General features: G+C 49.0%; 1 protein-coding gene across 4 annotated transcripts in view; it reads left to right on the forward strand.

Moving 5' to 3' along the window:
• SNTA1 (syntrophin alpha 1) overlaps window positions 1-12,139 on the forward strand; it is a 33,360-nt gene that overhangs the window by 15,734 nt on the left and 5,487 nt on the right. For all 4 annotated transcript variants that reach the window (XM_035298088.3, XM_002806744.6, XM_078371120.1 and 1 more), the window contains one exon: window positions 8,255-8,459. In XM_035298088.3, the coding sequence (XP_035153979.3) occupies window positions 8,255-8,459 (205 nt within the window). The remainder of the gene's footprint in view (window positions 1-8,254; window positions 8,460-12,139) is intronic.

Here is a 12,139-nt window from a genome sequence, read left to right on the forward strand (position 1 = left end):
GGCTTTTTTTTTTTTGAGACATGGTTTCTCTCTGTCACCCAGGCTGGAGTGCAGTGCACGATCACAGCTCACTTCAGCCTCAACGTCCTGGCCTCAAACAATCCTCCCACCTCAGCCTCCTGAGTAGCTGGGATTACAGGTGTGCACTACCATACTTGGCTAATTTTTTGTATTTTTGATAGAGACAGAGTTTTGCTTTGTTGGCCAGGCTGGTCTTGAACTCCTGGGCTCAAGCGATCCTCCTGCCTTGAACTCCCAAAGTGCTCACAGGTGTGAGCCACTGCACCCAGCCAAATTTTTTTTTTGTTTATGGCGTCTCACTCTGTCACCCAGGCTGGAGTACAATGTCACGCTCTTGGCTCACTGCAAGCTCTGCCTCCCAGGTTCAAGTGATTCTCCTGCTTCGGCCTCCCAAGTAGCTGGGATTACAGGGACCTGCCACCATGCCTGGCTAATTTTTGCATTTTTAGGAGAGACGAGGTTTCATCATGTTGACCAGGAAGGTCTTCAACTCCTGACCTCAAGTGATTCACCTGCCTAAGTTCCAAAAGTGTTTTGAGATGGAGTTTCACTCTTGTTGCCCAGGCTGGAGTACAATGGCACCATCTTGGCTTACTGTAACCTCTGCCTCCCAGGTTCAGGCGATTCTCCTGCCTTCCGAGTAGCTGGGATTACAGGCATGTGCCACCACACCTGGCTAATTTTTGCATTGTTAGTAGAGATGGGATTTTATCACATTGGTCAGCTGGTCTCAAACTCCTGACCTCACATGATCCACCCTCCCTGGCTTCCCAAAGTGCTGGGATTACAGGTGTGAGCCACCACGCCTGGACTTAAAAATTTTCTGTAGGCCAGGCGTGGTGGCTCATACTTATAATCCCAGCACTTTGGAGGTTGAGATGGATGGATTGCTTGAGCCCAGGAGTTTGAGACCAGCCTGGGCAAAATGACAAAACCTCATTTCTACAAAAAATAAAAAAATTAGCCAGGCATTATGACATGAACCTCTGGTCCCAGCTACTTGGAAGGCTGAGGTGGGAAGGTGGGAGGACCACTCAAGCCCAGGAGCACAAGACTGCAGTGAGCTGTGATTGTAACACTGGCTTCCAGCCTGGGTGAGACAGGGTCTTCCTCTGTCACCCAGATTGTTTTTTTTTTTTTGAGATGGAGTCTCGCTCTGTCACCCAGGCTGGAGTGCAATGGCATGATTTCAGCTCACTGCAACCTCAGCCTCCTGAGTAGCTGGGACTACAGGTGTTCGTCACCATGCACAGCTAATTTTTGTATTTTTAGTAGACACAGGTTTTCATCACATTGGCCAGGCAAGGATGCTCTCAATCCCTTGACCTCATGATCCACCCGCCTCAGCCTCCCAAAATGCTGGGATTACAGGCATAGGCCACCATGCCCAGCCCCCAGGCTGGTTTTGAACTCCTGGGCTCAAGTGATTCTCCCACCTAAGGCTTCCAGAGTCCTGGGATTACAGGTGTGAGCCACTGTGCCTTGGCCAAATTTCTTTTACTGCTTACCTGGTATAGGTCAGCCACTATTCTTGATGGCGAGGATACCCTAGTGAGCAGGAACACAGGGCAGTCCCTGCTCCCAGGGAACTGACATTCTGGTTAGGGGAGAAAGGCCATGGGCTAGTAAACAAATGGCTCTATCATCTAATTCCAAGCAGGGCTAAGTAAATGAGCATCCACTGAACACAAAGGAACAGCTCGGAGGACAGGCTTCCCTCCAGGACAGGAGGCTAGGACATTCAGTCACAAACATTTATTAAGTACTGGGATAAGTACTGGAGATCCTGTTGTCCAAACAGATGTGTGTGTTCCCTTCTCTCAGCAACGCATATGTGACCCCCAGTCCCTGAACTTGTATTGGGCTGGGTGAGTGATCCTGCCCTGTTTCTATTCCAGGGAAGAAAGGATCTGAGGGAAGCCAGGATCTATTCCTGGCTTTTTGGGGCCAGAGCCAGATCCTGGCTTCCCTCCTTGCCAGAGCTGGAGGTCCCTGGAAATTGGGGCCTCTGTTTGTAGGTGCCTCAGCTTCTCTGAGGAGGAAGGGCCCATGTGTCACTGCTTATCAGGTTCCCAGGCCAGGGACTTGGCTGGGAAGGGGTGGGGGCACTGGCTGGGCCTGTCTTTGGAGTCTCGAGAATGCTGGCCACAGGGCTGTGGTCATGCCCTCAGCTCTCTAGGCCACTGCCTTTGGCAGCCCCACCCTGCCTTGTTGGGTGACTCAGGCAGAAATTAGAGAGGGGAGGAGGCCTCAGAGTTGGGCTATTTATGGCCACACTCTGGGGCCCCCAGGACCCACCCCCACTCTGGGACAGGCCACTTGGTTTGTGAAATGCAAGCCCTGATTCTGGCACCAGCTGGTGTGCGTGCTGTCCATTTATAGCATGTTCCTGTGGGAAAGGAGGAGACCCAGGTGTGGGATGGCTGGGTGAGCAGGGAATTTGGCAGCTTCTCTGGCTTCAAAGTTGACAAATGTTCATTGCTGAGCACGTAGCCTATGAGATCTCTGCTGGATTCTGGGAACACAGAGAAGAGTCAGACCAGGTCCCTGCCCTCAAAGTGCTCTCAGCCTAGTTGGGGACAGAGACCCCACACAGACAATCACAGAGGAGTGAGGTGTAGGGGACTGCAGAGGTGATGGGTGTGATGGATCCAGACTGGGCATCTCAGAAGGCTTTCTAGAGGAGGTGACCTGTGAGTTGCACCTGGATATCCTGGGCTATGTCACCTCTTCCCTCCTGCTAAATGAGCCTGTCCTGCCCTGGCATTCATTTTTCCATTTACAGAACACTGATTCTGAGTTTGTTTGTTTGTTTGAAACAGAGTCTTTCTCTGTCATCCAGGCTGGAGTGCAGTGGTGTGATCACAGCTGACTATGGCCTCAACCTTCCAGGCTCAAGCAAGCCTCGCATCTTAGCCTCCCACCTTAGCCTCCCACCTCACCCTCCCAAGTAGCTGGGACTACAGATGCACACCATCATGTCCAGCTAGTTTTTCATATTTTTGGTAGAGACAGGGTTTTGCCATGTTTCTCAGGTTGGTCTCAAACTCCTAAGCTCGAGCAATCTGCCCGCCTCGGCCTCCCCATGTGCTGCGATTAAAGGCGTGAGCCACTGCCTGGCCAACTCTGGGTTTGAAGAGCAAGCCCAGTTTCATTTCATTTCTTTTCTTTTCTTTTTTTTTTTTTTTTTTGAGACAGAGTTTAGCTCTTGTTACCCAGGCTGGAGTGCAATGCTGCGATCTCAGCTCACCGCAACCTCCGCCTCCTGGGTTCAGGCAATTCTCCTGCCTCAGCCTCCTGAGTAGCTGGGATTACAGGCATGCGCCACCATGCCCAGCTAATTTTTGTATTTTTAGTAGAGACGGGGTTTCACCTTGTTGACCAGGATGGTCTCGATCTGTTGACCTCGTGATCCACCCGCCTCGGCCTCCCAAAGTGCTGGGATTATAGGTGTGAGCCCCTGCGCCCCGCCCTCTTTTCTTTTCTTTTCTCCTTGCTTTCTTGTCCTTCTTGCCTTCCTTCCTCCCCTCTCTCCCTCCCCCGCTTTCTTTCTTTCCTTCCTTCCTTCTTTCTTTCTCTTTTTCTTTCTTACCTTCCTTCCTACTTTCCTTTCTTCCTTTCTTCTCTCTCTCTCTTTTTGATGGAGTCTCACTCTGTCTCCCAGGCTGGAGTGCAATGGCACAATCTCAGCTCCCTACAGTCTCCACCTCCTGGATTCAAGTGATTCTCCTATCTCAGCCTCCCGAGTAGCTGGGACTATAGGCACATGCTACCACACCTGGCTAATTTTTCTATTTTTAGTAGAGACAGGGTTTCATCATGCTGGCCAGGATGGTTTCCATCTCCTGACCTTGTGATCCACCCGCCTTGACCTTCCAAAGTGCTGGGAATAAAGGTGTGAGCCACTGCGCCTGGCCATTTCTTTTAGGAATTCCCAGTTCTGTGGCAGAGATAACCCCAACGCATAGAATTAGAGACCTAGGAAGTATGGGCAAGAAAGGCTGATGGGTGAGAAATATCTATTTATTGAGACCTTAAGGCACCACATGCCTTACATTTTTTAATCCTGACATCTCTCTGAGGTAGACTTTTTTTTTTTTTTTTTTTTTTGAGTCAGGATCTCACTCTGTAGTCCAGGCTAGAATTCAGTGGCGTAATCTTGGCTCACTGCAACCTCTGACTCCTAGGCTCAAGTAGTCCTCCTACCTCAGCTTCCTGAGTATCTGGGACTACAAATGCACAATACCATGCCTGGCTAATTTTTTTGTATTTTTGGTAGAGACAAGATTTTGCTATGTTGCCCAGGCTGGTCTTGAACTCCTGGGATCAAGCAGTGTGCCCACCTTGGCCTCCCAAAGTGCTGGGATTACAGGCGTGAGCCACCATTGTAGTTATAATCTTTTATTTTTGTTTTTATTATTATTTTTTTGAGACAGAGTTTAGCTCTTGTTGCCCAGGCTGGAGTGCAATGGTATGATCTCGGCTTACTGTAGCCTCTACCTCCCAGGTTCAAGAGATGCTCCTGCTTCAGCCTCCTGAAGCTCGGATTACAGGCGCCCACCACCACGCCCGGCTAATTTTTTGATTTTTAGTACAACATGGTTTTGCCATATTGGCCAGGCTGGTCTCAAATGCCTGATCTCAGGTGATCTACCCGCTTCAGCCTCCCAAAGTGTTGAGATTGTAGGGATGAGCCACCGTGCCTGGCCTATTCATCTTTTATTGACTAGCAGTTTGAGGCCCAGAGAAGTGAATGACCTTGTCCATAGTTACACAGGTAGACAGTGCTAGAGCTGGAATTCACATCCAAGAGCATCTGACTCCAGAGGGAATTGCATTTCTTTCCTTCCCTCCCTTTCTCCCTCCCTCCCTTCCCTCCCTCCCTCCCTCCCTCCTTTTTTTCCTCTCTTTTTCTCTTTCGCTTTTTTGACAGGGTATCACTCTGTTACCCAGGCTGGAGTGCAGTGGCGTGATCTCGGCTCACTGCAACCTCTGCCTCCCGGGTCCAAGCAATTCTCCTGCTTCAGCCTCCCAAGTAGCTGGAATTACAGGTGCCTGCCACCATGCCCAGCTAATTTTTTTCTGTATTTTCAGTAGAGTCAGGGCTTCGTCATGTTGGCCAGTCTGGTCTCCAATTCCTGAACTCAAGCGATCCACCTACTTTGGCCTCCTAAAGTGCATGTGCTACTGTGCCAGGCCGGGAACTACATTTTCAATGTTGTGGAAGTTTGGAAGCTCATACAGCCTCTGAGTAGTTCGTGTGATTGGACTAATGGGTGAAATTAGGGATATGGCAAGAAGTGAAGCCAGAGAGGAGGACAGGACCTGTGGGCAGAGCCTGCATCCTAGAGCACGTTGAAGTTAGGCGAAAGGTACAGGGGAGCCATAGGAGGGCTTTGAGCAGGGGAGGGATGTAGCAACGAAATGTAGCAGTTGCAACGTTGGGGGCTGTGTTTGTCAGGATGCTTTTGACCGCAAGTAACAGGAGCCCAATTCAAAGAGGTTTAAACATTGGAAGAATATGTGTGATTCTCCAGAATATCTTGAGGCAGCATGAATCCAGGGAAGATTAATTTAGGGGCTCATGGTATCATTGAAAACTCAGGTCTTTCCATCTTTCTGCTTCACCATCCGCAATGTGTAGACTCCAACCTTTGTGGTCAAAAAGTAGGCCAGGTGCAGTGTCTCATGCCTGCAAACCCAGCACTTTGGGAGGCCAAGGTGGACAGAGCACCTGGGGTCAGGAGTTCGAGACCAGCCTGGCCAACATGATGAAACCCTGTCTTTACTAAAAATACAAAAATTAGCTGGGAGTGGTGGCACACACCTGTAATCCCAGCTACTTGGGAGGCTGAGGCAAAATAATTGCTTGGGAGGCAGAGGTTGTAGTGAACTGATATTGCACCATTACACTCCAGCTTGGGTGACAGAGTGAGATTATGTCTCAAACAAACAAACAAACAAAATGGCTGTAGTTATGCTAGGACCAAGTTCCCTCCCAGCAATTTTGAAAGGCTAAAGGAGGAGAAAAGGAAGGCAGTGTGCTTTTCCTCACATCTCATTGGCCAGAATTGTATCATTTACCCCTTTCCAAACCAATCACAAGCAAGAAGGATGGAATGAGCATGATTAGATTTGACCAATCGGCTGGGCGCGGTGGCTGAAGCCTGTAATCCCAGCACTTTGGGAGGCTGAGGCGGGTGGATCATGAGGTCAAGATATCGAGACCATCCTGGTCAACAAGGTGAAACCCCGTCTCTACTAAATATACAAAAATTAGCTGGGCATGGTGGTGTGCGCCTGTAGTCCCAGCTACTTGGGAGGCTGAGGCAGGAGAATTGCTTGAACCCAGGAGGCAGAGGTTGCAGTGAGCCGAGATCGCGCCATTGCACTCCAGCCTGGGTAACAAGAGCGAAACTCCATCTCAAAAAAAAAAAAAAAAAGATTTGACCAATCAAGATTCTCCCTCTAGGCTAGGGAGAAGCTGAGCCTCTAGGGCTCAGCGTTCTCTTAGCAAAGGAAAAAGAAGGGAGATGGTTTTTGGCTGTCAAGTAGGCTGTGACATGTCCCATTTCTGCTGCCCTTTGAGACATAATCCAATAGTCCTGGGATAAGTCATAGTTGCAGTGATGAGAAGTCATTTGAGTCCTAGTTCCCAAAAGTCAGACCTGGGCTTGCTTCTCCCAGAAAAACCTGGGCCTGCTTTCTTTCAACATGCTTCCTTCCCAACCCCAAGAGGGTTTGTAACTCCCTCTCTCTTTTGCCTGTTTGCTTTGAATCCTATCTGATTTTTAAAAATCTGAGCCTCAGAGATATCTCCTGAGATGCGACAGAAACAGCTTCTTAGATGGTTCTTCCAGGGAGGTAAGCCAAGAACTACTTCCTGTCTCCTTCCTGGGCTGTCCACTCACAGACAGGGCAAGCCGGCTGGGCTTTGACTGCAGACGTCAGATAGCCAGATGGCCTTGGGGGCAGGTGTGGTTGAGAGCAGAGGAAGAGAGGCTGCCTGAGGGCTAGCAGGCATCAGGCACCCCTAGAGGATATATCCTTGCTGGGAGAAGAGAGACCAGGTCTTGGGAAAGTTTTTTCTTTTTTTTTTTTTTTTTTGTAGTCAGAGTCTCACTTTATCTTCCAGGCTGGAATGCAGTGGCTGGATCTTGGCTCATTGCAACCTCTGCTTCCCAAGTTCAAGTGATTCTCCTGCCTCAGCCTCTTGAGTAGCTGGGACTACAGGCATGTACCACCCCACCCAGCTAACTTTTGTATTTTTAGTAGAGACAGGGTTTCACCATGTTGGTCAGGCTGATCTTTAACTCCTGACCAAGTGATCCACACTGCCTTGGCCTCCCAAAGTGCTGGAATTACAGGTGTGAGCCAGTGCACCTGGCCTGGGAAAGTCTTTTAATCACCTTCATGTTTATACTGTCTAGGAGTTCAAGACCAGCAACATGGCGAGACCCTGTCTCTACAAAAATTTAAAAAATTAGCTGGAGTGTTAGTGCATACCTGTAGTGCCGGCTACTTGGGGAGCTGAGGTGGGAGGATTGCTTGCTCTGGGAGATTGAGGCTGTAGTGAGCTGTGACTGCACCATGACACTCTAGTCTGGGTGACAGAGAGACGATCTTAAAAAAAAAAGAACTTACTCACATGGCCACACCTTGCTGCAAAGGAGGCTGGGAAATAGAGTCTTTCTTCCTGGTGGCTGTGTGTCTATCAGCCACGGGGAAAGTGAGAGAAGGGATATAGGTGGGCATCCAGTATTTCCTGCTCCACTTTAACCCAGAAGAATTTGTTAATATCGCTATCGGACTCTTGCTTACTAAGAATCTAGTAGTGACACTGGACCTAAATTAAACTTTTTTTTTTTTTGAGACGGAGTCTTGCTCTGTTGCCCAGGCTGGAGTGTAGTGGTATGATCTCGGTTCACTGCAACCTCCGCCTCCCAGGTTCAAGCGATTCTCCTGCCTCAGCCTCCCAAGTAGCTGGGACTACAGGTGTGTGCCATGAATCCCAGCTAATTTTTTGTATTTTTAGTAGAGACGTGGTTTCAGTGTGTTAGCCAGAATGGTCTCAATCTCCTGACCTTGTGATCTGCCCACCTCGGCCTCCCAAAGTGTTGGAATTACAGGCGTGAGCCTGGCTTAAATTAAACTCTTAATAAATTGGGGACCATTGTGATATGTGCTGGGAGCCCATGTCACAGTGGTGACTGCTGATGTCTCTTCCGATCAGTTAAGTATATGAAGGATGTCTCACCGTATTTCAAGAACTCTGCTGGTGGGACCTCGGTTGGCTGGGACTCACCTCCTGCCTCACCTCTTCAGCGGCAGCCTTCCTCTCCTGGCCCCACACCCCGGAATCTCAGCGAGGCCAAACACGTGTCTTTGAAGATGGCATATGTCTCAAAGAGGTGCACCCCCACTGACCCGGAGCCCAGGTAAGGCTGGGGTGGAGGGCAACTCAGACAGACAGATGCCCTGGTGTCAGGTGGTGGGACCAACAGAAAGACACCTCTGTGCTGCACAAATGACCAGCAATGCCAGGACATAGTAGGTACTTAAAAAATAGTTTGATTGGGAGCATGAGTGGAGCTATGGAGATGATGGTGTGTTTTGCTTCTCATTTCTTACCCTGGGCAGCTCACATCTGGGGAAGAACTTGGTTGAGGAAGAACCCTGGGTTCCAGTCCTGGTTCTCTTTGAACTAGTCCCTTTTCCTCAGTGACCTTTAGATTCTCCATTGTGAGATAAGGGCGTTGGGCTCACTGATCCTCTCAAATCTCTTCCCGCTCTGTTAGAGCTCTGAGATGTCTGGTAACCTTTGTATCAGGGCCATGGAAAGTTACCATCCTTCACATCTTAGCAGCCTTTAATTGATAACACTGATACCACCTAACATTTACTGAGTGTTTACTGTGTACCCAGCACTGTGTTGAGTGCTTATGTGTAGTATCACATAGCTCTTACAGAGGGCCAGTGGGCAAAGTCCTATTATTTCACCTTTATTTTATTTTATTATTATTTTTGAGCTGGAGTATCGCTCTATTGCCCAGGCTGGAGTGCAGTGGTACAATGATCTTGGCTCACTGCCATCTCTGCCTTCTGGGTTCAAGTGATTCTCCTGCCTCAGCTTTCCAAGTAGTTCGGACTACAGGTGCCTGCCACCACACCTGGCTAACTTTTGTATTTTTTTTTTTTTTTGAGAAGGAGTCTCACTCTGTCACCCAAACTAAAATGCAGTGGTTCAATCTCAGCTCACTGCAACCTCCGCCTCCTGTATTCAAGTGATTCTCATGCCTCAGCCTCCTGAGTAGCTGGGATTAGAGGCACACACCACCATGCTTGGCTAATTTTTGTATTTTTAGTAGAGATGGGGTTTTGCCTGCCGAGTGCGGTGGCTCATGCCTGTAATCCCGGCACTTTGGGAGGCCGAGGTGTGTGGATCACCTGACGTCAGGAGTTTGAGACCAGCCTGGCCAATATGGTGAAACCCTGTCTCTACTAAAAATGTAAAAATTAGCTGGGTGTGGTGGCAAGTGCCTGTAATCCCAGCTACTCTGGAGGCTAAGGCAGGAGAATTGCTTGAACCCAGGAGGCGGAGGTTGCAGTGAGCCAAGATCGTGCCATTGCATTCCAGTATGGGGGACAAGAGTGGGACTTCATCTCAAAAAAAAAAAAGAGAGAGAGAGAGAGAGAGAGAAAGAGATGGAGTTTCACCATGTTGGCCAGACTGGTTTCACACTTTGACCTCAGGTGATTTGCATGCCTCAGCCTCCCAAAGTGCTGGGATTATAGATGTGAGCCACCGCACCTGGCTTACCTCCATTTTATAGATAGAACAGAGAGGGAAAGTAACCTGCTTGAGATCACACAACCAGAAAGGGTGGCACTTGCGTTGTTCCTGGTAGTCCTCTCTGCTTTGGAAGCTGCAAGGTGCCTGAGAGATGGTGGTGGCTGAATGAAGCGTGTTTGGTCAAGTGGGATAGGCAGTATTGGAGGTGATGTGTAAGTGGCATATGCATTACAAGCTTGGGCTGTGGCTCCTAGTGACAGCCTAGGTTCGATGCCAAGCAAATGCCCAATATTGGTTGGGAGGGCTGATTAATGTCCAGCATCCAAATCTCTTGGTTTCACTTGATACCACACCCCTTGCCTACCCCATGAGACAAGAGCTGGTGATTCACAGGTCACCTGCAGGTGCTCTACAGAAGGGCCTTTTTGTTTGCTTGTTTTTGAGTCTGGCTCTGTTGCCCAGCTGGAGTGCAGTAGTACAGTCTTGGCTCACTGCGGCCTCCTCCTCTCTGGTTCAAGTGATTCTTCTGCCTCAGCCTTCTGAGTAGCTGGGATTACAGGTGTCTGCCAACATGCCTGGCTAATTTTGTGTTTTTAGTAGAGATGGGGTTTCACCATGTTGGCCAAGATGGTCTTGAATTCCTGACCTCAGGTTGTCTGCCCACCTTGGCCTCTCAAAGTGCTAGGATTACAGGTGTGAGCCACCACTTGTATTTTTAATAGACTAATTTTTGTATTTTTAGTAGAGATGGGGTTTCACCACATTGGCCAGGCTGATATCAAACTCCAGACCTCAATTCCACTTACCTTGGCCTCCCCAAGTGCTGGGATTACAGTTCTGAGCCACTGCCTGTATTTTTCATAGACTAATTTTTATAGTTTTAGTAGAGACAGGGTTTCATCACGTTGAGCAGGCTGATCTCAAACTCCTGACCTCAGAATTCACCCACCTTGGCCTCCCAAAGTGTTGGGATTACAGGCGTGAGCTACCATGCCTGGCCTCAAGCCTCTTTAGTTTAGTTTTGTTGTGAATTTGTTTTTCTGTTTTTTAAGATAAGGTCTTGCACTGTCATCCAGGCTGGAGTGCAGCGGCACCCTTATAGCTTACTGCAGCCTCAAACTCCTGGGCTCAAGCGATTCTCCTGCCTCAGCCTCTAAGTAGCTGGGACTACAGGCATGTGTCACCATTCCTGGCTAATTAAAAACATTTTTTCTGGCCGGGCATGGTGGCTTAAGCCTGTAATCCCAGCACTTTGGGAGGCTGAGGCGGACGGATCAGCAGGTCAAGAGATCGAGACCATCTTGGCCAACATGGTAAAACCCTATGTCTACTAAAAATACAAAAATCAGCTGGGTGTCGTGGCATGCGCCTGTAGTTCCAGCTACTTGGGAGGCTGAGGGAGGAGAATTGCTTGAAGCCGGGTGGCAGAGGTTGCAGTGAGCTGAGATTGTGCCACTGCACTCCAGCCTAGCGCCTGGCAACAGAGTGAGACTCTGTCTCAAAAACAACAACAACAACAACAACAAAAACAAAAACATTTTTTCTTTTGTAGAGATGAGGGTCTCCTTTGTTGCCCAGGCTGGTCTTGAACTCCTGGGCTCAAGCCATCATCCTGCCTCAGCCTTCTGAAGTCCTGGGATTACAGGCATGAGCCACCATGCCCAGCCTGCTTTTTTTTTTTCTGCTCTTATTAGTGAATTAGTTTGGTTCTATGCAACAAGGAGAACCTAGGAGCTGGCCCAGAAGAGAATCTTCCTTAGAAACCAGGATAAAGGGGCAAGATTAGGAATGGTCACACAGCAATAATTTAGGCCCCATCATACCATCATGCATGTTTGAGTGTATGTGTGTATTTGTGTGTATATGTATATGAGCAGGCCAGGCATGGTGGCTCATGCCTGTATTCCCAGCACTTTGGGAGGCCAAGGCAGGCTGGTGATATAAGGTCAGGAGTTCGAGACCAGTCTGGCCAACAGGGTGAAACTGTGTCTCTACTAAAAATTAAAAAATTAAGGCCAGGTGCAGTGGCTCACACCTGTAATCTCAGGCTGAGGTGGGTGGATCATGAGGTCAGGAGGTGGAGACCAGCCTGGCCAACATGGTGAAACCCCATCTCTACTAAAAAATACAAAAAGTAATTAGCTGGGCATGGTGGTGGGTGCCTGTAATCCCAGCTACTTGGGAGGCTGAGGCAGGAGATTTGCTTGAACCTGGGAGGCTGAGGTTGCAGTGAGCTGAGATCGCGCCACTGCACTCCAGCCTGAGCAACAGATTCTGTTGCTCAAAAAAAAACCCCAAAAACAAAAATTAGCTGGGTGTGGTGGC

Source organism: Callithrix jacchus, chromosome 5 (assembly GCF_049354715.1).
Source record: "Callithrix jacchus isolate 240 chromosome 5, calJac240_pri, whole genome shotgun sequence".
NCBI classification, from domain to species: Eukaryota; Metazoa; Chordata; class Mammalia; order Primates; family Cebidae; genus Callithrix; species Callithrix jacchus.